This window comes from Chiroxiphia lanceolata, chromosome 7 (genome assembly GCF_009829145.1).
Source record: "Chiroxiphia lanceolata isolate bChiLan1 chromosome 7, bChiLan1.pri, whole genome shotgun sequence".
Lineage (NCBI taxonomy): Eukaryota > Metazoa > Chordata > Aves > Passeriformes > Pipridae > Chiroxiphia > Chiroxiphia lanceolata.
In genome coordinates, this window is record NC_045643.1 from 4,158,149 (window position 1) to 4,181,362 (window position 23,214).

At 41.5% G+C, this 23,214-nt stretch overlaps 1 protein-coding gene across 1 annotated transcript in view; it reads right to left on the reverse strand.

The window, feature by feature from the left end:
- PCNT (pericentrin) overlaps positions 1-23,214 on the reverse strand; it is a 73,588-nt gene continuing 50,374 nt past the window's right edge. Inside the window, 30 exon segments of the mRNA XM_032692841.1 lie at positions 1-400; positions 2,510-2,637; positions 4,055-4,211; positions 4,900-4,988; positions 6,093-6,331; positions 7,047-7,211; positions 9,311-9,387; positions 9,390-9,409; positions 9,674-9,768; positions 9,771-9,868; positions 9,871-9,952; positions 10,574-10,603; positions 10,605-10,625; positions 10,627-10,721; positions 10,724-10,780; positions 10,783-11,221; positions 11,223-11,261; positions 11,263-11,292; positions 13,075-13,205; positions 13,208-13,225; positions 13,739-13,894; positions 13,897-13,944; positions 15,762-15,890; positions 15,893-15,944; positions 15,946-15,957; positions 16,556-16,729; positions 16,978-17,175; positions 19,387-19,541; positions 19,974-20,070; positions 20,800-21,327. Of these exon segments, the coding sequence (XP_032548732.1) occupies positions 357-400; positions 2,510-2,637; positions 4,055-4,211; positions 4,900-4,988; positions 6,093-6,331; positions 7,047-7,211; positions 9,311-9,387; positions 9,390-9,409; positions 9,674-9,768; positions 9,771-9,868; positions 9,871-9,952; positions 10,574-10,603; positions 10,605-10,625; positions 10,627-10,721; positions 10,724-10,780; positions 10,783-11,221; positions 11,223-11,261; positions 11,263-11,292; positions 13,075-13,205; positions 13,208-13,225; positions 13,739-13,894; positions 13,897-13,944; positions 15,762-15,890; positions 15,893-15,944; positions 15,946-15,957; positions 16,556-16,729; positions 16,978-17,175; positions 19,387-19,541; positions 19,974-20,070; positions 20,800-21,327 (3,603 nt within the window). The 3' untranslated portion in view covers positions 1-356.

Here is a 23,214-nt window from a genome sequence, read left to right on the forward strand (position 1 = left end):
TAAGAATTCACTAATGAAATGCCATTTTAATAACTTTTTTTACAAGGAATCCATCTATACACTCTAGAAAAATAAACACCACAGAGACTTTTTGCAGCTTACAATACAGTGATGCAGTCACACTTCAGCTGTTAACTTAGAGTAATTTTACATGAGAGTGTAAAACATCATTCTCAGAGAAAAGTAAGTCCCTCTTAAGTACTAAAATATAATAAAAAGAGTCATATAAAAATCTGCTGTAAAAGCACTGCCCTTTATTCAGTTGCACAGGAGATTGATTGCAAGTGCCTCTGTTCAGTAAGGACCAGCTCAGAAGGAAGCAGTAACTCACAGGACAGATTTCATAAGCATTCCCATCACTTTTTCATGCTTCTCTGACGAGGAGAGCCTGGCACTTGTCCTAAATTTAAAAAAAAACCAAATGAATATTAGAAAACTGCTTGTGTTATGAAGCAACAGGGTGCAGTTAGCAGCACGTAAATTTTCTCAACGTGCTTCACCGAGCTACACTGAAAGCAATTCCCATTTTCACAAGCCACTTAGGAGCAATGCAAAACAGGATTTGAAAGCTTACACGCCTGCCAAAGCAAACCTTTACACACTGGGCCCAGTGCTCCATCACAGGCCTGCTTTATCCACAGTGACAGCTCGACTTTGGCACTCCTGTGGTGACACTGTTGCTGGGCAAGATCTTGTCACTGAGTAGATGTCCTAAAGTTCATTAGAAACTAGGAAGTCATTTGGCTCACAGAACTGTTCTAAAGGTTGCAATGTCACTCTGTAATGCCTGACATCATTGTCCTGGTAACATGGAGATGACAGAAATTATATGCACTTTCCACAGAATTTCTATTCATGGTGTCTCAGTTATGGAATACTTATTCCGCACTTGGAAGCAAAATGCCTTCCTTCAATAAAGGCTATCAGGTTTCAAGTTTAAAATTTATTTATCTATCTATCTGTATCTGCCATATAGCTGCAGTATTTGTGGAAAAGAACCCAACTCCCACAAAGTCATAGTAATAGAGTTTCTAGGTAAAGCCCTGCTGAGAATAATGTCGAAGTTCCCAAACTATTCCCATGGAACAGGTTGCCCAGGGAGGCTGTGGACTCGCCATGCCTGGAAGTGTTCAAGATCAGGATGGACAGGGCTTAGAGCAACCTGGTCTAGTGGAAGGTGTCCCTGCCCATGGCAGGGGGGTGGAATGGGATGATTTTTAAGATCTCGTCCAACCCAAACCCTTCTATGTGGATTGTCACTGCAGCTGCTGACTTTAGTGATATTTGGGCAAAGGCTGAAGGACAATTACAGGAGGCAAGCCCACCTGGGAAACAGCAGGTTATGCTTAGGCAAAGAAAAATGTAAGGTGTGCATGTGCAGTGTGGGAAGGAATCCAAACACACTCTACATCCCCTCAGTGCCACAGCTAAATATCGACCTGGTCAGCTTTTCAGCTTTTGGCTGCAGTCCAGAAAATAGGTGGAAGTGTTTTAAATAGCAAAGCTAAGGTCCACTACAATCCTTTGAGTGCTCTTTGATCAAGCTTAGAACTGGATTTACCAGCCTCCAGATCTTTTTTTTTTTAATCTATTATGGAACATAAGGAAGTGATAAATGAGGGAAGAACAGGAAGGGAAGTTTGTGCTGCAGAGAATGCCCTGCTCAGCTATTACAACAGCTGCCTTTGACTCTAAAGCAAATTAACCCTATACAAAGCTTCATTTAAACTGCAACACTCGCTTATTTAGACTTGGAAACAAGAGTGGGGACAGAAACCACATTAAATTATTCAGCCTTATCTCTGAAAAATTTCACTATGAACTTATTTTGAGAAATGGACTAGTTTTAGATACGATTCACGAAAAGGTTTCCTTCCAGAAACTTACTTAATCGTCCCCTACCAATCATTATAATTATTCACTAAAATGATGTTCTTTATGGGCAATATGTACAAAGAACCTTGTGGCCGGAGTAAAGAGATTTCTCTGAACAATTTCTCTGCATTCTGTAGGCCTTGCTTGACATTGCTTCAGAAGCTGTAAGCTATAATGTTTATACTTACAGACTGTGTAAAAATATGCGATGTTTATACTTGTTAGCTGTGTGTCTAGTTATATGGTTTGAGAACATAGTATGTTTATAGTAAGAAAGCCTTGAGAAACTAGAGAGAAAGGTACACCTGCAGATTTCGGAAAGCCCCTAAAGGCAGATTAATTAGGAAGGGCTTTGCATGCCAAGAATGATTTCAGGTCGCGTGGACAGAACATCAGGTCCAATGAACTGGAGACATGAGATGCGTGCACAGACTGAGCTATCCAATCACCTTCTTGTGAGCATGTACCCTGAACAAACTAAACTGTATAAAAGTTAACTGATTTAAATAATAAACTGGACATTGCTTTGATCACATTGATCGTCTGCCTTGTCTCTGTACCTCTCCATCAACAGAACTTTGCAAAAATCAACCCAGACTTCTGGGAGCTGTGGGGGCAAGAAAGTGGTTCTTACCTGGCTGCATCCCCCCCAGTCTTTGCTGGATAACCTCCAAGCGATGGATGTATTCTGTGAGCGATCGTTCGGGATCATGAGGTGGCACAAGTGACTTTTCTGAAGCTGAACTTGGGGACGGATGCAATCTTAAAAAGGAAAACAAATTATTTTCTTCTTCTCATGCTATAGTCTCAAATATACACAGTAAAGTTAAATTCATACAGGCAGGAATTCCGGGCAAAGAAAAGTGGAACAATAGTAAACACCACCACCACCAAAAAGTTATGAATACAACAATATAGACCGGGCAGCTTTGTATACAGGGGAGTCAAAAGAAAGGATGCTTTGGTAAAAGCTGGAGTATCTCTGAATCTTTCTCTACTGAACCACAACACAAAGTCCCTTGGGTAAGAAAGATGCAGTTAGAAGTGAGTCCAAATGGCCAAGTGAGACAAGACCCTCTGCACAGAAGGACCAAGGAGGAGCTGCATCCAGAAGTGCATGCTCCTCTTCAGCAAGGAAAATACTATCTTGAAGGCCAAGGTTGAAAAAGGGGCCCCTTTAGATGGGTCTCCTTTCTGGGCATTAACAACAAATTCCAAATATTAGCAGACATAAAGGACACTGCTATTTGTAGTTTGGATTTACTCCTTTTCCTTGCACCTTTCCATTAGCAGGAGGTAGCTCCTATCCATCCCTTCCTTCTGTATAGCTTTGCCAGGACACAAGAGCAGCAACAGGCATTGTTTAGCCTACCTTGGATCCACATCAGACCTGAGCTGCCACTCACTCAGCCACACTGAGCATCAGCCAGTGCTGCTGTTATTAACCTCCTGTTACATACCACACGGGTGACTTTCCTTGGCAGGGCCGTCAGACCCAGACACGTGTCATGACAGAGGAACAGGGTGGGGCAGAATTAAGTCTTTTGGGAAATGCATGCAGGTCTCCAACTCTCCAAGATGTTTTGTTAAATTCCATGCAAACCACAACACCACCTGGCTGTCACGGCAAGCATTGTCTGTGCCCCACATCAGTCAGCAATGCTAAAAAAACCTACAATAATTTGGAGAATCTCCTGTCTTTGCGTATCCCCAGATCACCAAAGCTACTTCTCTGCTGCTATTGTTTTTTCTTCATTTTGAAGAAAATTCTTGCCTGATCGTTGGGAGTTTCTAATTTAGCCATGAGGTTAAGAAACAACACATTCCAAGATGATGGGACTGAGACCAGCTACCTCCCATGTCAACTCCTGCAAAGGCAACAAGAATTGCCCTTCAGAGCAGGCTAGCAGACACAGCCTCTGTAAATTCTGTGCTCTGCCCAAATTAAATTGGGGAACACCACTAGGAATGCTCTCAGTCCAAGAACATCAGACACAATGCTTAAAGCAGACAAGAAGCTTTATTCTCCTGTACCATCCTGAAAGAAATAAAAACATTTACTAGATCTAGGAAAACAAACTCCTCTTCTGGTTCAAGTACCTCCTTTAACGAGTGGTTCCATTTTTATGGAAGGCTGTCTATGGGGGGGATTAAATCCAGGCAGGGATGTCCGACTGACCTGTGTGTGAGCAGAAGAAGATCGGGGAAGAGGCTCCCAAATCTTGCAATGCTGGTTCTGTGGCACAGCCCCACGTCCCTGTCCCGGGTAGGGGGAGAGCTGATGGGAACAGCTGGGGGCTGCTGCTCTTTCAGAACTTCTGTTCTAGCACCAGAGGCTGTGGCAAATAGGAAAGGGTTAAAAAACATGCGCTGGGAACCATTCAGAACAGGCTGTCAGAAACACATCCAATACACCCACAAGAACTACAGCAGAACACAGTAAAGTTTGGGTTTGAATGCAGATAAATACACTTTCTACAGCTAACTGGTTTTATGGTTTGGTTTGGGGGTTTTTTTTGTTGTTTTTTTTTAATCCAGATTTAACAGAAGTTTGACGCTATTTTGTAGTGAGGTTTTAGAAAGTTCAGCATTTGAGCATTCAAGTTTCCTAGGAATCACGCCACAGTGGGCTTATGCAAGAAGTTGGTGCTTTTTTAAAAAATAAATATTCCCAGCAACTTAGAAACAATGAAAATTATGTAGTATCAGGTAATACAAAATGCACTATTTCATCTGAATTTTGTTTAGTGTTGAAAAGGCACAAGTAATGGAATATTACATTAAGGGAGACAGTTCAAAGTACTGGGTGATGCATTAAGATGTTAGTTGAAATTCTTACAAAGACACCCATAAGTAACTCAAAGGAACAGTCAACTGTTCCTCAAGTAACTCAAGTCCTTACTGACCTGCATCAGAACATCCATCCATCTGCTCCACAAAATAAACAGATTTTGACACTTTCAAATGAAACACATCACTAAAGAGAAATTACAATAAAAACAACACACTTGTCCAAACACTTACCTGTGTTACCTCCTACACTGTGAGAAATGCTTTCACCCTGTGCGCTCTTCCTGCTGACTTTGTTCCACTTTTTCACCAAAAACTTTAACCTTAGTAAGAGAACAAATTTGTACAAGAATTAAAAATACACAAAAATACAGTAAATTTTAATATTATTTTTTGGTATAGAATACACTAAACAACGTAAGTAACAATCCCTGGGGGAATGAAGGGAGAATTCTTTAACTTCAGTCTTTGGAATGTAGGTTTTATCCCATTTTACCCTGCAATGATCCTTGACCTGCTGAAAAGGTTTGCCTGTTTTGGCTGTGCTCCTCCTCTCTGTTCCTAATCTCTAGAGAGAGCTCTGTGGCAGCTCTTCCTACCTGAGAGAAGTTTGGAGGCCACTGCTGATATTGCCATCATTATGGTATTCATGTCAAAGACATTGTGTCATCTCCTGAAAGAAACTTGCTACTAATCATTTTTACTAGACAAGGAAATCGCTCAGAAATAACCACCTATTACACTTAAAACTACTTTCTTTTTTATTAAATGGACTTAAAAGCCATTAGGAGATGGCATATTGTCTCACATACAGCTAACAAAACCCATTTGGTAGTGACAGAGCATGACAGAATCACGCCCAAGGAAATACAGGCTGCTGGATTCCAGAGAGAACCGTCCCTGACAGATCACGTTCTGATACAAGACAAACTATCCAGGGAGACCAAGGAGGTCAGCCCTGAAAGGACATTTGTAATGGCTGTGCACTGGTTCTAAAACATACTGCAGTTTTTTCACAGAATTATGGAATGGTTTGGGCTGGAAGGGACCTTAAAGCTCAGCTCATTCCACCCCCTGCCATGGGCAGGGACACCTTCCACTAGCCCAGGTTGCTTCAACCTGGCCTTGGACACTTCCAGAGATGGGGCAGCCACAGCTTCTCTGGGCAACCTGTGCCAGGGCCTCACCACCCTCACAGCCCAATACTTCCCAATATCCAATCTAAATCTACCCTCTTTCACCTTAAAGACCTTTTTTATACATCTTTAGTTTACTATGGATCAAACTCGGACAATGAGTCACGTTTGAACCAGCTTTGGAGACTGCTTTTGCTTAACATTAATGCAGGACAAGCCACAGGAGCTATCAACTTTTGAAATTCCCAGGGAAACACCACGTATGAGAGACAGGGAGTGTTTTTGCTTTACCTTGATATGGCAATGATGGCCCTGACCGCACACCTGAACTTGGTGAAAGGCCGGGACCGGGACCCAGAGAGCTGCAGGTCTGCAGGCGAGGGGTAGATCCCCATACGGGCAATGAGAGAGAGGGTTGCCTGCTCACAGTCCTGAAATCCACCCAGAAGTAGCAAGAGGTATTTCTTCTGATAAACTAGAGCCTTTCTAAAGCTCTCTGCTCGAATGTACTTCCTGTATAATCTCTGTAACTGCAGAAAGAAAAGGAAAATTTCTGATTTTGTCACAGCTGCTGTTGCAAAAACCCAGCCACAAACAAGCTGTCTTCAGGTCAAACATCCAGGTTGATACAATTCTGTACACAGGTAAAGAACACCCAAGTTTGGAGTGCCGACTGCCTTAAATGTCCTGACTGCTTTCAAGCAAAACTGTGATACTCAAAACTCTAAAACAGCTTAACTCTCTAACAAAGAAAATAAAATGGGCTTTAAAAAAAATTAGCCAGAAATCATGTGGGGAGAGATGCCTATCAGATTTGATTACAATCAAGATTAAAAAGTATTTAAGATTAGTGGGGTGGAGTTTAAAAATAATGGGTGTTTTCTATTTTCATGCTTAGACAAGAAATCTGAGTCTCCCTCTCATTTACAAGTAGGAAGTCCAAAGATCCAGGTTACTTTTGGTGCAAGAGTCTGTCTGCCACCAAGGAAGTTCCAAAGGAACTTCTCTGACGAAGTACTTATGGGGAAAATTTCTAATTTAAAATAATACATAAAACTGTTAATCTATAAAATCATTTTTTAAAACAGCAATTGAAGATTGCAGCAATAAGTGAAAGATAAATACCATCATCTGATAGATCCTTTTATCCCCAGCAAATCAGGTTGAAATGACATCTCCTGAAATGACACTGATGGCTCTCCAAGCTCCAGACAGCCCCTTTTCTGGCCATCCCCATCATTTTACCTTAGGATTGGAAGTTTCTACCACTGGTTTGTTTTCAATTTCAGCATTTGCTTTTGCCAGTTGGGATTCAGCCTGTTTCAGTGTGTTCTGCAGCACGTTCCTCTCTCGCTTCCAAGCCTCTCTTTCCAGCTCTTGAACAGAGTCACCATCATCTGTAGATCTGATCTAAAACAGAAATCAAAAGGAAGTGAGCCACGATGGGTTTACTTCCACAATCAAACATCTCAAAAGAGTAAACCCCAACTTTATGACAAATTAAAACTAATAATAATGAGCCTGAAAATCAGCAATGGCATTCAGGTGTTAAACAGTACAATGGGAAATTGAACTGCATGAGAAGCCCTTCTTAAGAAGTAAGGAATTTTTGTTCATCAAGCTATCTCTTCTCTGATCAGCCTTGCAGGGATCCCATTCCCTTTAATAACGGTCTCCTGAACCTTTTGAAAGGGAAACACATCATCTGACTTTATTCTCTATCCACAGGCAGCACAGAAATTGTGAAGAAAGATGTCTGTGTACATGCAAAAACAAGTTGTACATACAGCAAAATCAAGCTGTGAAGCATCTACAGAAATAAATTCTTAAAAAAAAAAAAAAAAATCACGTTCAATCCTCAGAAACTGTTGCCCAGAGAAGCTGTGGCTGCCCCATCCTTAGATGTGTTCAAGGCCAGGCTGGATGGGGCTTGGAGCAACCTGGTCTAGTAGAAGGTGTCCCCACCCATGGCAAGGGGTGGAACGAGATGAGCTTTAAGGTCCCTTCCAGCTCAAACCATGCTGTGATTCTGTGAAATTAAGTTTTGTGGTAAGTCATCTCTTGTAAGAATGAGACTCAGGACTCCAGGTCCAACTCTTCATGAAAGTTCTGCCTTCATAACCCTCTTTTATCAACTGCAAATGCAATGGTCAACAGTTACATCAGTGCATGATGTAGACCATATAAGAAAGAAAAGTAATTTAAGGCAGTTAATGTTTTATCCCTTGAAATAAAATCTATACATTAGAGAAGATTACACAACTGAGCCCAGTTTCTCCAAGCAACTTATTACAGCCTAACAAGGTTGTGCTGAAATATCTGAAGGAGTTCTACATAATTCATCTATGCACTTGATATCCACTGCACCACGTGGCATCTGATTGACCAGATGACTCCATATTCATTTGGGTAGAGATTTTTCACTCTGGCATTCTGCCAGGTTCCCTGTCCATTATTCCCTCATTTATCACAACTCAAAGAGATAACAGCAGTGAATTCCCTTTGGTCTCCAGACCATGTGGTTCAGTACCTTAAAGGAAGGAGATATTCAGGAAGGAGACTGAAGGAAAAGGTGATTGTGGAGGAAAAAAAAAAATCCAAGCCGGAAAAGAGAGCAGAGAAGTCTATGTAGCTATGTGACTGCAAAGCTGACAGAAGGAAAATATTGACTGTATTTTGTAAGCAGGTAGACACAGGGAGAGTTACAACATGCCCAGGCAGCTTGTCACACATTAGACTTGTGCTACAAGAGCACAGGAGGGCAGAAGCTACAAAACCATCTTCATGTATCAGACAGTCCATAACTCCTTCTCAAAGCTGTGTTTTCTAGAGATCAAGCAGGTGAGAGAAGCTTCAAACAGAAGCCAAAGACTGTTAGCCCTAAATCCCTAAATTTTGGCTGAAATGTGGTAAAAGATCTCTGTCTATTACGAGAGAAAGACATAAAAGTGCAAAGTTATATGGGGAATCAGATGGAATCTAAAAGTTATGTTTTCATGATGTATTTTGTACCAATAGACCTGAGTTCGGTCTTTGAGAATCCCTGGGCTTGTGTAAAATATTTGCAATACTGCAAATATAAGTCAGAAGAGCCCTCCCAAGGTGACAAACCACTATTGTGCTTTTTTGGAAAGTACTTGACATTTTGATGAAAAACAACTGTCTCTGGATGCTTAAGACACTGCAGCAACACATCCCAGGCCTTGTGATCCTTGGACATGCTACATATCTAAGAAAAAATTGCTGTCAGAAGCAGACCCTGGAATACAACAAAACAGCAAGAGTCGGATATTAAAACTTGTTAATAGAATGGTAGTGTGAGTACAGGAGTACACCTTCTTTCCCATTGCCAAGGCAAACCAGAATTTTCCTCAGAATGTTTTATTCAAAAACAAATGGGAGGGAGGAAAATCAATCTATCAATCTATCAATCAAATTACACATGTGCTGCAATCCAAAGAATACAGAAAACCTTAGTGATAACAACAATACATGCTATTTTCCTTAACCTGAGATGTAGGAGACAATAAATCTGATTTTAGTTCCCTTAAGGTCTGTAGTAAGGAGGCCACAGCTTCATCATTGACGCAGACCAATCATGAACCGTTCTGTTAAACAGAAATACCCTTTTCAGTATCAGGTTGATTTGTAATAATGTTAAAGCACATTTGATTCTTTCTCCCTACTGGATGATCTTTAAGTTGTGAGGCTTTACTCATGCACTATTCATCACACAACTACCAAAACCACAGAAATCAGCAAGTTCCATTAATTTTTAAGAATTAAAAGAGCACAGGGCTTTCAGCCATGACCGACACAGGTTAAGAAGCAGGATGGGAAAGTAAACCACTGTTTTATGAACAACAACTCACTTATCTAGAGTTTATAGATGAACTCGTTTCAGATGCACAGCTACAAAGAGCAACTGCTGCCTTATCTTCTCCAGCTGTTGCTGCTGCTGCAAAGGGGGGTTTCCCAGTTTCTTTTTGTCACAGACTGTCTGGCATTCCCATCTTTGTTTGAGGTACACAACAGCTCTTGCTGACGGTTTGGAGTTGGAGGATTCTTTCTCTTTCTTCTAATACTGCCAGCATTTCCTGCAGTTCTCTATTCTTTGTTCATCCCTCCGGTGCTGGCCGTTCCAAGTTTTGCTATTTGACAGAGGTAAGTAGTAGTTAATTGCGTCTTATGCATACACGACATCAACACCTAAACAGCATATCCATCTGGGTGTTCCTTAACTCACAGATCACTTTTGGGGGAAGGCCTAGAGCACTGCCTTCAGGGGCACCAGGAAGGCATTTAATGACACTGGAGTGGGCATTAACTCCATCCACCTTCTTACTGGCAAGTCTCCACAGAGCCTGCAAACCTCTCTCCTCTGTTACAATTGAGAGAGCTGAGAAACTAGAAGGGTGAAACCAATACTGTCACAAGCCATGATTAGGAGCCCAGTTCAAAATAAGGGCAATGGCATGAAACCCAGTTTAGTGTCCCATCCTGCATAGTTTAACCCCCATTCTTCTCTAGCTGTGAATAACCAGCAATTCCCAGCACGGAAAGATATAAGATCAACCTCTGTCAACAATAACCCAGACACACCCCTGAAACAGCATGAGAAATGGCAGGAAAAGAGATCCATCTAATGCGTTTTCAAGAATGCTTGTGTTTAACATAGGGAAACATTTCAATTAAAGAACATCATCCACAGGGGCTAAATCCCAACGGGTGGCTTTTTCAATCTAAGGCAAGACTCACAGAGACATTCTCACCATTCTCTCCTGATCTCTCTGCCAGTCTTTTCTGTTTCTCTAGCTCTGTCTGTTTGCTGCTGTCCTCCCACTCTCTCTCCCTCTCCTCTTCTTATGCTTATCTTGCTCTTCAGCATCTTGAAGAGCGACTGCAATTGTTCCCAGTCGCTTTCATCTTGGCCTCTCTTTCCTTCTGGGCCTCCAAGGAACGGATCCACTCTTGCTTTGAGCCTGAAGAGACTCCAGCATGGCTCGCAGTTTGTCGCTGACCTCCCTCTCCTTCTGGGTTTCCTCACAGCACATCTGTACCTCAGCCTCCAGCTGCCTTTTGGACTGAAATGGCCTTCTGATGCACCTTCTCAATAACAGCGCTAGCTCCACAGTCCGGGACCTCTCTTCTTCCAGTTGGGCTTGGAGCTCTTGGACGAAGGATTGTTCCAAGCAGGCAGCTCCTGTGCTGCAGGAAGCACCTTCTTTCACTCTCAGGCTCAACTGCTCTGTCAAAACACGTTCGTGGTTCAAGGAATCCAGGAGCTCCAATGAACGGTTCTTCTCAGCATCCAAGTTTTCTGTAGCTCCCGGAGTTTTGGTCTGTTCCTGGGACAGCAGCGCTTCACAGCGGGAGTGCTCGATCTGCAGCTCCTTGCGGAGATTATCGGTCACTGTTTTCCTCGTGCTCCAAGGACACAACCAGCTGCCGATTCTGCACCACCTTGCACATCCAGGGCAGCCTGCAGCTCCTGGGCAGGACAGGGAGAACACATCAGTATTCCAATACAAGCACTCATTTGTGGGGCTGGCTGGCATTCAGCAATTTCAGCCTCCTGTTTGAACCATGAAGATATTCAAGACTTACAATAGAGTAGTTCAGCTATTAAAAAGATTAATTTAAAACTAGGAGTGACAGAAAAATGCCTGTTAGCAACCTGGCACTAAGTAACAAACCCAAAGATTGTCATGTTAATATATTTGCCAGTACATTATTTCTTCTTCAATTAGTAAGAGCCTCATTAGGAAATCACTATTCTTTGCATCACTCGGTCCCATTAATAAGTGACATCTGAAGCAGCAATAACTCATGTTGTTTTTAAAAAGAAAAAATCTAAGCAGTAAGAGTAGATGTAAAACCTTGGGATTTTGCAGCCCATCTCTTTAAGCACAGAGACTGGAAAAAATAATCACAGAATGGTTTTAAGTTGCAAGGGACCTTCAAGACCATTTCATCCCAACTCCCCTGCCATGGGCAGGGACACCTTCCACTAGCCCAGGTTGCTCCAAGCCCCATCCAACCTGGCCTTGAACACTTCCAGGGATGGGGCAGCCACAGCTTCTCTGAGCAACCTGTGCCAGGGCCTCACCACCCCTCACAGGGAGAATTTCTTTTTATTCCTAATCTAAATCTACCCTCTTCAGTTTAAAATCCTCCCTAAGTCCATTTTGGGAGCCAGCCTCTCTTCAGAAGGAAAGGCAGGGACTGAAGGGGCAGTTCCAGGGCACTTGCAGACAGTCAGACATAGCACTGCTGTCCTAGGAGGGGGGTTTACCCTGCCTCTCCCTCCCAGCACCATCTCTCCTCTCCTAGAAAGCCAGGTCAGATGCCAAGTGGCAGCAGCCCCATTCCATAACAGGGCTTCAAGATGCTTTGTGAAAGCCAGACTAATCTGCTATACAACTACCCTTGTGGCAATGCACTTTTCTCCTGGTCTCTGCCCGCCCTGCATGAGCAGCTTTCCAAAAAGATGGAGGATGTAAGCAGCATGTCCTACCAAGCAGAGCAATAACAAAAATCCCAACAAAACCCATCCACAACCTAAACACCTACCAGAAAGAGGATGGGAGAAGCCAGGCTACAAGGAAATAGTCAGAATTGTGTTTCCTCACGGCATTAATTAGAATTGTTTGGAGTTCTTTGATAGAGATTAGTTTGGAGATTTAAGTTTAAAAAATAGTTTATGTTAAATCTTCTTCCTTTTCCAGTCACTGTAGGCTTTTTGAAGCACTGAGTCATTGCTATCACAGTCTTGGAGAGAAAGCTGGTTCATTTGTTTTCTGTTCAGTTTAGAAGGGAACAAGACTTGGTTAACCTCCAAAAATGAATGTTATATGGAAAGGCTCCAGTTGCTCTCTGCCAAGCCTATGTATCAATGGGTGGTTTTCTTTATAATCTCAATGATCATACCATCACACCCTTATGGCAAGTTTGCTCTGGAACCAAGGGTGCAGTTCCACAGTTGCAGAATCTGGCTGTCCCTGGTCAGCAAGGGGGCAGTACACAACAGCTGAAAACAGAAAATGGGAAAGGGAAAAACACTAAGAGATGTGGGGGGGGGGAAAGGCTTACAATTCTGGTTTATTTTCTGCACGTGCAATTAATGAAAGTAACTGAAAGCTTTAATTCTGTGAAAAAAATGTGCTGTGCACATTCAGAAGAGGTTTGGGGGAGGTTAACAGTTACTAAACAAAAAAAGACTCCATAAATAACCTGCTAGTTAACGTTATGCCCCAGGGGAACTGGGTGTTACCTCCAGAGCCTTGGTCTTTTCATCCTCTGCTTTCCTGTGCTGACGCTGTTGTTCCGCAAACCAACCTCGGAGCTCAGATTCCTTCAGCTGTTCAGCCTGCAAGTCTCCAAGTGCAGCTGCCAAATCCTTTCCTTCTTTTCCAGTTCAAAAACTGCCAAGTTCAAAATGACATATCTGTGTTCAGAACAAAACATCCTTCACCAGCAACTACCAACATGACATTTTGGGTTGTTTTCCTCTGAGTTGGTCTATTGATTTGTTTCTTGAAGGTGGCTTCTGCTCTTTCTAAAGAGAGTCAGTTTTCAAGTCGCAACTATTTAGCATCTGAAAGTCATTTACCCTCCCTGCAAGCCAATCTAGAAGAATTGCCCTATTTAGTAACAACTAAGATAGGGAGAAGTTATTTGTCCTGGCAGAGCAAAGCTGTTGCCCTGTGAGAGGAAAGAAAAAACATTGGCATACACTAGGAAGCGAGTGGAGGAAACATACCCAGGGATGACAGAAGCTAGTAAAGAAAACATATCCCAGAAAAGTGAGAGAGAGGTTAGTTTTCCTCCCTATGTTTCCAAGTGTTAAGCCATTTGGTGTGTCCAATTACTACAAAGCTTTCTCGCAGACCTGTGATAAAATCAAATAAATTAATAAATCTACTTCTCACCGTAACTGATTTTATTCCTCTGAAGCTCTTCCAGGGATTTCTGCAACCTTTCGTTCTCTTGCTTACTTCATGAAGTGCCTGATTTCAGGGCTGCTTTTTCTTGGTTCAGGAGATCACATGTGCCAGAGGCTCTTTTCTGCTCTTCAGAGAGAGTCCTCTGCAGTCACTTACAATAGATTTTTCCTGCTGAAGCTTATATTCCAATAATGCAACTAGGACAAGAAAACTTAACACTTATATATATTATAGAAAAACTGACAAATATTATGTCCACACTAATTCAAATTGGGGGGGGGGAATCAGCTGTATTAAAGTGTTCTTGTCTGGAGAATTAATTCTTTCAAAACATGAAAGGAAAGATGCACAAACCACTGCAGCTCTGCTGCTAATGGACCAAGCAAAGTGAGCAGAACACGAGAGCTGGTGGACTATGACTCTATGATTGTGATATACGTAAGTAACCTGTTACTAATGGATTCTAACCCCAAGCAAAACCTATCCACTAACAGATCTATTTTATGGCACGAGTCACTAAATAAACCTATCTTTTGCCAGCTCTGTTCAGTAGTAGAAACAAGTTTCCCCCAAATTTGGAGGTTGTCATGATGAATGTACCCATGTCTGCAGTATTATGTAATGTAAATATGTTATTGTAAACAAAATTAGCAATAAACTTCTGGACTTCCAGAGAATTCCCTCTATTGGACAGTGCATGTGTTGGTATTAATAAGTTTTTTAAGTGGTTGAATGCTGATGACAGTAAAGGGAAAAAACAAAAACAGGAAAAAGCAGTGCTTTGCTTTGAAGATTATGTTTTATTTGATCAAGGACACTTGCATTGGTTTCTTTATTATCTAAAGGGAACCTGCAGTGAAAACCAGGCTTGCTTATTTAGTCAGGCACATGGCTTAGGGGTGGGCTTGGCAGTGTTAAGTTTATGACTGGACGCCACGACCTAAAGGGCTTATTCCCACCTAAATGATTCTGTGATTCCATAGTAGCAACATAATATAAACATTTCCTGAAAACAAACAGAGATATTTTACTGTCCTCGTTGGGTTTTCTCCTGTAATGCACTACTTGCATACAGCTTCTATTGCTTCAGGCTATTTTAAAGTTTCATAGAATCATAGAAAAGCACTGGGGTTGGAAGGGACCTCCGAGATCATCAAGTCCAACCCTTAATCCACTACCACTGCGGTTGCTAGACCATGGCACTAAGTGCCACATCCAGTCTTGTCTTAAAAACCTCCAGGGATGGAGAATCCACCACTTCCCTGGGCAGCCCATTCCAATGTCTGACCACCCCCTCTGTAAAGAAATTCTTTCTAACATCTAACCTAAAACCTCCCCTGGCACAGCTTAACATCAAGCCCTCTTGTCTTGCTGATAGTTTGCCTGGGAAAAGAGACCAACCCCCACCTGGCTACAACCTCCTTTCACGTAGTTGTAGAGAGTGATGAGGTCTCCCCTCAGCCTCTTCCAGGTTGAACAGCCCCAGCTCCCTCAGCCTCTCCTCATAGGACTTGTGCTCGAGTCCCTTCACCAACCTTTGTTGCTCTCCTCTGGACCTGCTCCAGCACCTCAATGTCCCTCCTGAGCTGAGGGGCCCAGAACTGGACACAGCACTCCAGGTGTGGCCTCACCAGCACTGAGTCCAGGGAAGAATCACTTCCTTGGACCTGCTGGCCACACTGTTCCTGATACAGGCCAGGATGCCAGTTGGCCTTCTTGGCCACCTGGGCACACTGCGGCTCAGTTCATTTTCCTGTCAATCCAAACTCCCAGGTCCCTCTCTGCCTGGCTTTCTCTTTTCTTTCCACAAGATTTGTCTTACTACTGATATTAGAAAGAAAAAGCCCTTCCTCTGCTCACATTGCAGGCAACCTGAGTGCATTAGTAAAACTGAAGAACTGTACAGCACCTGCTTCTTTGCAAAACATCTTTTTTTGCCTTTACCTTCAAGGCAAAAAGGAACTGACGCAGAAGTCAGAAAGAACTGACACAGCAGACAGATAATAAGAGTTACCTTTCCTCCGAAGGTGGTGCTCCTGTTTGTTCCCGTGATCTTCTGCATTGGTAAGAGTTTCCTGTAACTGCTGGAGCTTCTCCTGGTTCTGCAGGTGTGTCATGCGGAGCTGAGCTCGGAGGTCCTGGATTCTGAGAGCAAGCTATTCCGGTCCGAGGAGAAAAGGTGCTCTACAACCATCTGTCCTCTGCTCCTCCTGGAAACAACCAAGGCCTGTTCAATCCACAAGGTTATTTCCATCTGTTCTGCAAAGATAAACTCTAAGGAAAGGGTTCCAGCAGCAGTCAAGTTTATACAAAAGCACTGTATGCTTCATACTAACTCAAAAGGTTAACATTATGTAAGGAACCCCCACTTCACTTCCTTTACATTTTTAAATACATAGCAGTTACTACAGACCATCTGGCCACAACCTAAAAACTAAATATATCAGCAAAAAAAAAATCCCAGATTCGGAATTAGTTCAATATATATCCTTGGCAAGAGAGGTCTGTGAAGCTCTGGATAAATGGGAGGGAAGGAAAGAATTCTATCAAATATTTCTTACTCACTATTCCAGTCTTTCTGAGGTCATCTAAAATAACCAATAGGTTTCGTACACAATGTGCAAAGTCTGGGAAAAATGGTAGGAAAGCAGAGACTCTAAAACCCTACTGATCCCACACCATCTGTTTTAATATACAAGATAAGATTTAACAACAGAAGCAATAAAAAAAAAAAACCCACAACTTTAAAAGAAATAACAGGGAATAAGAAGTTATTTATGGGTAGAACACTTTAAGAGATTTTCTTACTTGCTGTTTCATTATATACTCCAGTTTTTCCATTAATGAACCTGCATCACCAGATGCAGGATTGGAGAAGTGAGACTTCAAGTCAATTTGCAACACGCTTCTCTCCTTCTCAAACACGCTCTGTACTGCTTGCAGAAGCTCTCCTCTCCAGTCAGCAGCAACACCTGAAGTTTCCTGTTAAAATAATTCTTTTTTAAATGGCATCTCTCTCAATCTCTAACCCAGTGTCTTTCATACCTTTACTGTGTAAGAGTATACCTGTTAACTTAAGCAGACCAAAAGTGTTTAAAGAGAACTGTTTGAATCTCAGAAAGGAAAGAGTCCCTTACTCCTAACACACACACACAAACCTCATAACAATATACATTTCTGTATATAAAAAACCAGGTTACCCTGCTTTAAAGGATATTTGATTGCCATACCTTGTCTCCTCTCTCTGCCACCTTGCCAAGGTAATCCCTCAGGGACTGTATAGCATCCAGCAGGGCTAAGCCCTCCTTCTGCCAGCCCTCCACCGCCACTTGTGTCTGAGGAACGTCCTTCAGCTCCCTGAAACCAAAGGGATGTTCTGACAAAGCCAATATTTTGCGGCTCTCCTCATACACCATCTTCAGCACAGTCTGAGAAGGTAAAAAAAAAAAAAAAACAAAACCAGAAATGGAAACAGGCATCAGCATCCTGAGAGAGTGTAAGAAGAGGATGGGATAGCACTACAAAAATAAGGTGGCTGTGTACATCAACATGCTAATATGCAAGTAAGGCATAATTATTAATATACAATTATGCCAGAGGGCTGTACTTTCACTTTGTTGTTTCTGAACTATTTAGCTAACCTTCCTGGGAATAAATGAAATTCTGTCAAGTCTGAAGCCGTGTAGCTAAGCCACCAGAAAACTGAATTATGAATTTAGAAAACTTTGGCTTAATTTAGCCGATTATGTACAAATAACATCTCCCAAAATAATCAGTTTTAATAATTTACACAGTGGAAAATTGTTTCCTCTGACACTGTCAGGCCAAATAATATATTTTAAATAAATTCCCTCTTCACAAACTATTACATCATGCACAGATGTTTCCTGGCCTCTTTCAAGGAAGGTCACTGGAGATTTAGGTCCTTTTCTTACACACATCTCATTAGAAATATGCCAGCTTTCATGTGAAGCTGTTCCTCACTGCTACTCACTTTAACAACAACAACAACAACAACAGAGCACTTTTCTTTAACTCTTGATATTCTTTCCTTGCACTTATTTCAATGACTTAACTTTTGAACCAACTTGAGTTGCTTTTCCATCACTGGAACCAAAATAGTGATTACTTCAAGAATCAATAAAACCTTTAGTGAACAATAACATCAAAAGCACAAGTAAAGTGTTCAAACGAAACATTTAGTACTGGAATATGCACTCAGATCTTACAGCCAGTAAAGTCTAGATTGATGATACATAAAAGAAACTAAATAAAAAATAAATCTGTTACTTAAGGTAAAATAAAATTCACTCTTCTATGATGTCTCTGAGACTACACTTTAGAGAATTGTTGTTTTTTTAGATACAGAATCATAGAATGGTTTTCAGTTAGAAGGGACCTTTAAAGACCATATCTAGTCCACCTCCCCTGCCACGGGCACGGGGGACATCTTCTATTAGTCCACTTTGCTCAAAGCCCCATCCAACCTAATTTTGAATGCTTCTAGGGATCTAGAAGCACCTCCCTGCACAAACTGTGCCAGTGCCCCACAGCCCTCACTGGGTGCTTCAGTGCCTCTCAGTAAGGAATCTCCAATTAATAAACACCTTATGTGCTTTTCTGGTAGCACTGGTTCTAATGGCAGCAGGTGGTTGCACCAGCTTTGCATGGTTGGCTTTTCCTGGATCACTCCAGTTACTCCATATGCTCTTCCTTCTCCAACCCTAGAGCATCATGTCTGTTATGAAGGGCCCCTGCGGAGGGCAGGGGAAGGTTCCTCCTTCTGACTCGAGCAGCGATGAAGTCCCAGTCTCCTTCATCCTGTGAGATCTGTGTCAGTCAGCTGAAGTGAGTTTGAATTCAGGCCTGCCTTGCCCCTGCACTGCCTTACTGTACTGCACAAATCTTCCTACACTGTGCTGAGCAAGCTGCAAGAACCTGCTAAGTGTATTAGGAGGCAGCACTCACTTTCTAGGAAGTGTATTTCTTCTAGTTTCTTATTACTCAAGAACTCACTATAACCTACTGCACTTATCAGTCTCATAGGTGAGAATTTCTCCCTTTCCACAGCTGGAATTCTTGGAATGGCTGAGAGCTTGTTCAGCTTGCTCACCAAACCAAAGAATGCCAGGTACACACTTTCCTCAACTTGCCTTTCTGTCTAGAGTGAGCACTCACTGCGTAGTCTTCTGTGTATTCCTCATGCTCCTTGAAGTGACTCTGAAATATCCCTCCACACCTTGCAAAGGTGTTTCCACAGCTCTCCATCACATCAGAATGACAAGAACAGGCAGGGCAGTATGATCTCAGCTAGCTATGGTTGCTCCTGAAACAGCTTTCTGTGAAGCCTCCAAGACAAACCCATAAAGCAGATCAACCAGGCCTTGAACCACCACATTCTGAAACATCACCAGTGCTGTCCTAGCAAAACTAATTCAGTTGCAGCAAGCACAAGCAAATGCCAGTAATTTTGCCACAAGAGATGAAAAATGACTCAAGAACCATAACCAACTCAAAGTTTAAAGCATTACAGAGCAGTTTTCAGTGCAAATGTAGCAGCCAACTCCCTTTCCTGTTAGCACTTCATTTTCGCTGTCCAGTTTTAATCTGCTGCTCTGCTTGTATTAATCATACATTACCTTCAGCTGTGGTGAAAGTACTTCCTTCTCTTTCACTGATTCCATAATATCTGGGAACACTCCACAGTACCGCAGATAAGCCATGACACTGGCATCTAGGTGGTCTGATGTTTGGAGCTCCTGCTTTAGTTTAGCTGCCAAATTTGAGCTGGTATCTGAAGGAACAGACAACCCCCCCACGCCCACAAGTGTTATAAATATGAAAAGAACCTGAAACCAGAACAACCACTTGCAAAATAACCATGATATCTTCTCCCAGTCTGAATGCAGGGTCCGATCAAGTTGGTTGGTTAAGATTTTAACTAACTTAAACAAGTTAAGAGGCAGGAAATTGTGTTTAGCACCAGAGAAAGTGTTGTAGTTAAAAATCAGGACTCAAGCCCCCTGCCCCCTTTTCAGTATATGAAGATGAGAAGGTAAAAGCAGGCACAAATATACAAATGTTTCTAAACAAAGAACACCCTGTCAGAGGCACAGTTTTCCAATAAAAGACCTAAAAGTAAAAGAAAATGGGAAAAAAGAGGAAACATAATGTTTTTATAATAAAGTTAACATAAGGTGAAAGGAATCTACAAAGTTAAACTTACTGCTGCCACATCCACTGCTCATCACAGATGCTCTTGATCTTACATCATCTTGTAAATCAGAAGGGGTTAAAGTCAGGTTATCAGCCTCTCTCATCTGCTTGGAAATAAAATTTTCACATTTATTTAGTTTTCTGAGTCCAGCTGTTGTTTTCTGCATTCATGATAACTTTGTTACTAGTGCAGATCTTAGCAAATGCCTACTTGATCATAATATTAGAAATGGCAAATACCACGATGAATGCAACCCTGGTGCTCTCTGGAAGCCATTCCATCTCAATTTTTCCCTCTTTTAACAGTCTTAAGAAACAGATGTGTATTTATATTTAATTGCCCCTCAAAAGCAAGGCATAAAAATGTACAACTGAAAATAAATTTTCTTAAGTACAGACTTTATCTTCCTGTGAAATTACAGGATATAGACAATATATAAATATATATATATACATACATAATATATAAAATATTTCCATTAAAAAAAATTCCTCTATTCTCCAATTTTGAAAGAGACTCTGCTAACACTCAACAACAGATATTTGTAAGTGGGGAGCTGTTTCAGTACACTGAGTACTGTGGTAGCAAAGGTTTTACAGGTTTTAGCTCAATTATGGCACATGAAGTGTTATCACATTTTATCAAGTTGATAAACTTTATCAAGTTTATCAGTTATTATCACAGTAAGAGAGGAATTAACAACATTACTGGACCCACCCCCAGCACTGTGTAGGTTTCTACTCCTTGGAGCCAATGGCCCATCAAGGATCCCAGGGGGACAGAGCTGAGCAGTCTTGTTTAATAAGAATTAAACCAGACTTGAAATAACACTTACCAAAATCTTCTTCCGCATGTCTTCGTCATCATCAACAGAATAGGTGCTTTCAGAGAAACCTGGAGATTTTTTGTCTACTCCCACCATTGCATCCCCACTGCCATTGTCAGCCAGCCTAGAATATCCCAGTGATACAGAATTATCTCCTTGCAGGGATGACCTTGTGTGCATAATTTCAAAATCCGTGTTTTCAACTTCTGAAAAGGGCGTCAGGTGAAGCACTGGTTGAAGTTCCATGCTTGAATCTTGTTTTCTCATGATTTCAGGTGAGCCCCAGGAACACATACTTGCAAATAAATTCTGAAAGTCTTTTGAAATGTCTTTGTCTATGTCCAAATTGTGTTTTGGAGAGTCAGGTGTTTGACGAATTTCCAGCATTTGCTGGCAATGCTTTTTCAAATCTTGATCCTCTTCAGAGCTGTAGGTCACATCCAGTTCCTGAAGCAAGATGTTTTCTTGTGATTGCTTAATCTGAGTTTTTGGATTTGTGCTGTGAGTTGTCAAGTCAAACAGAACTTCATCTTTTTCCTACAATGAAATAACACATATTAATTGTTTAATGGAATTTGAATATGATTTTACAAACTGAGAAACGTGTTTAAAAAAGATCTTTTAAAATTGGGTGATTTTTTCCTTCAGGCGCTTCATCTAAGTAATTTTAAGCTAAAAATTTGACCTCTTCAATTCTGTGGCTGAGTCTAAATGATGCACTATTTGAGAAGATATTTTAGTTTACTTTAAACCTGTCGACATGGAAATTTAATTTCATCCTCCATACCTCTTACATTGTCAGATACAGTGAATAATTGTTTTCTCTCTCATCTCAGACCATCACCTTAATCCTTTTGTGTTAATCATCCCTCTTAGCTAAGTCCTAGCCTATTTTAAGCCTAGTGCTGGCTGCAAGTACTTCCCTCTTCTCACTGCTCCTCCAGCTTTCATTTTAATACATTTCCTGATTTTCACACTGCTTCCACTTTTGAACCCAAGGATAACAGTATGAGGGTTCTTTGCTCCTCTAAGAATGCTGCCAATATTGTACTTTTTCCAATACTGGGATGAGCAGATCCATAGGAAAAAGTCTATTGTAATGAATGCTTGAAGACACAATAGTTTACTTACTTTGACTCAACATTCTCCAACTTCGATGACCATCCCTCCTCAGCCTGCTTTAAAACTCTTAACACTTAAACTATGGAAATACATAATACTGACATACAGACATCAATTAAACGTTTCAGAATCTGAGTTTCTACTCGAAAAATTATTTTTAAATCATTTAACTGCCCCCAGAATTCCAGCAAAGCTTTATGTCCCTCAAAATTTTACCAGCTCTCTCTTCACTGAACCCTGAGTTACTTGGGTTCCTTAAACAGGGATCTAACAATCCCTACCTGTATAAGCAACATGGTCCAGTAGCCATCAGACAGAAGTCTGCTGCCTTGTACAGACACATTCAGTGGTCTGAAGTATATCAGTCTGCATAGGTCATTCAACACTCTTCCCACCTGTTTCCTTTTCCTGAGGGATTTCTGGGACAGACCCTGAATGTACAGTATCCCCTACGCAAATGGCACTGATGGAAACTAGAACTTCTAGGCAGATAAAAATACAAGCACCAGGAATGGTCACATTTTGCACAGCTACGCTCTTCATTCTACTTTAAGAATTAACACGTCATTTTACATGTTAATTATCCTATAATTTCTTTAAATAAGTCAACTACCTTGAACGTTTATATCCATATCATACTGCCAATCAGGACCCCCAAAATCCGCATAAGCACTCAAACTCTTTTTTCATACAAGCCCTCTTACTAACACTTATCACCTCTATAAGCCAGCCTTAAAAGATGGTAAGTCAATGCATGACAGCTCTTTGAAAAAAGGGTCACCTGGGTCCTACTGCTCTCTAAAATTGAGTGATTGAGTTTAATAAGATCAGGTTATTTGGAGCAACTGGTTCTAGGAAAGATTCAGAATAATTACAAGAAAGAGTCACAGATTCCTAAAAAAAAAAAAAAAACAACAAAAAAACCAACCAAAAAAAAGGAAACGAAGTATTTTCAAGTAGTTCCCCAATACAGCCATAAAGGATGGCAAACACAGTCTTGGTAGCTCAGGGTGGGTTGACCTTGGTTGGCTTGCAGATGCCCACCCAGGTGCACTCTCAGTCTCCCTCCTCAACAGATGAGGAGGGAAAAAATATGATGGAAAGAGCTCATGGATGGAGAAAAAGAAAAGGATATCACCTACTAACTACTCTCACAGGCAAAATAGATTGTACTTGAGGAATACGTATTTAATCTATTGCCACTCAAATGCAGCTGGATGGCAAGAAACAAAGACAAATACTGAAAGAGCTCCCTCCCACCTTTTCTCCCAGGCTTGCTCATTGATCCCAAACTCCTCTTGC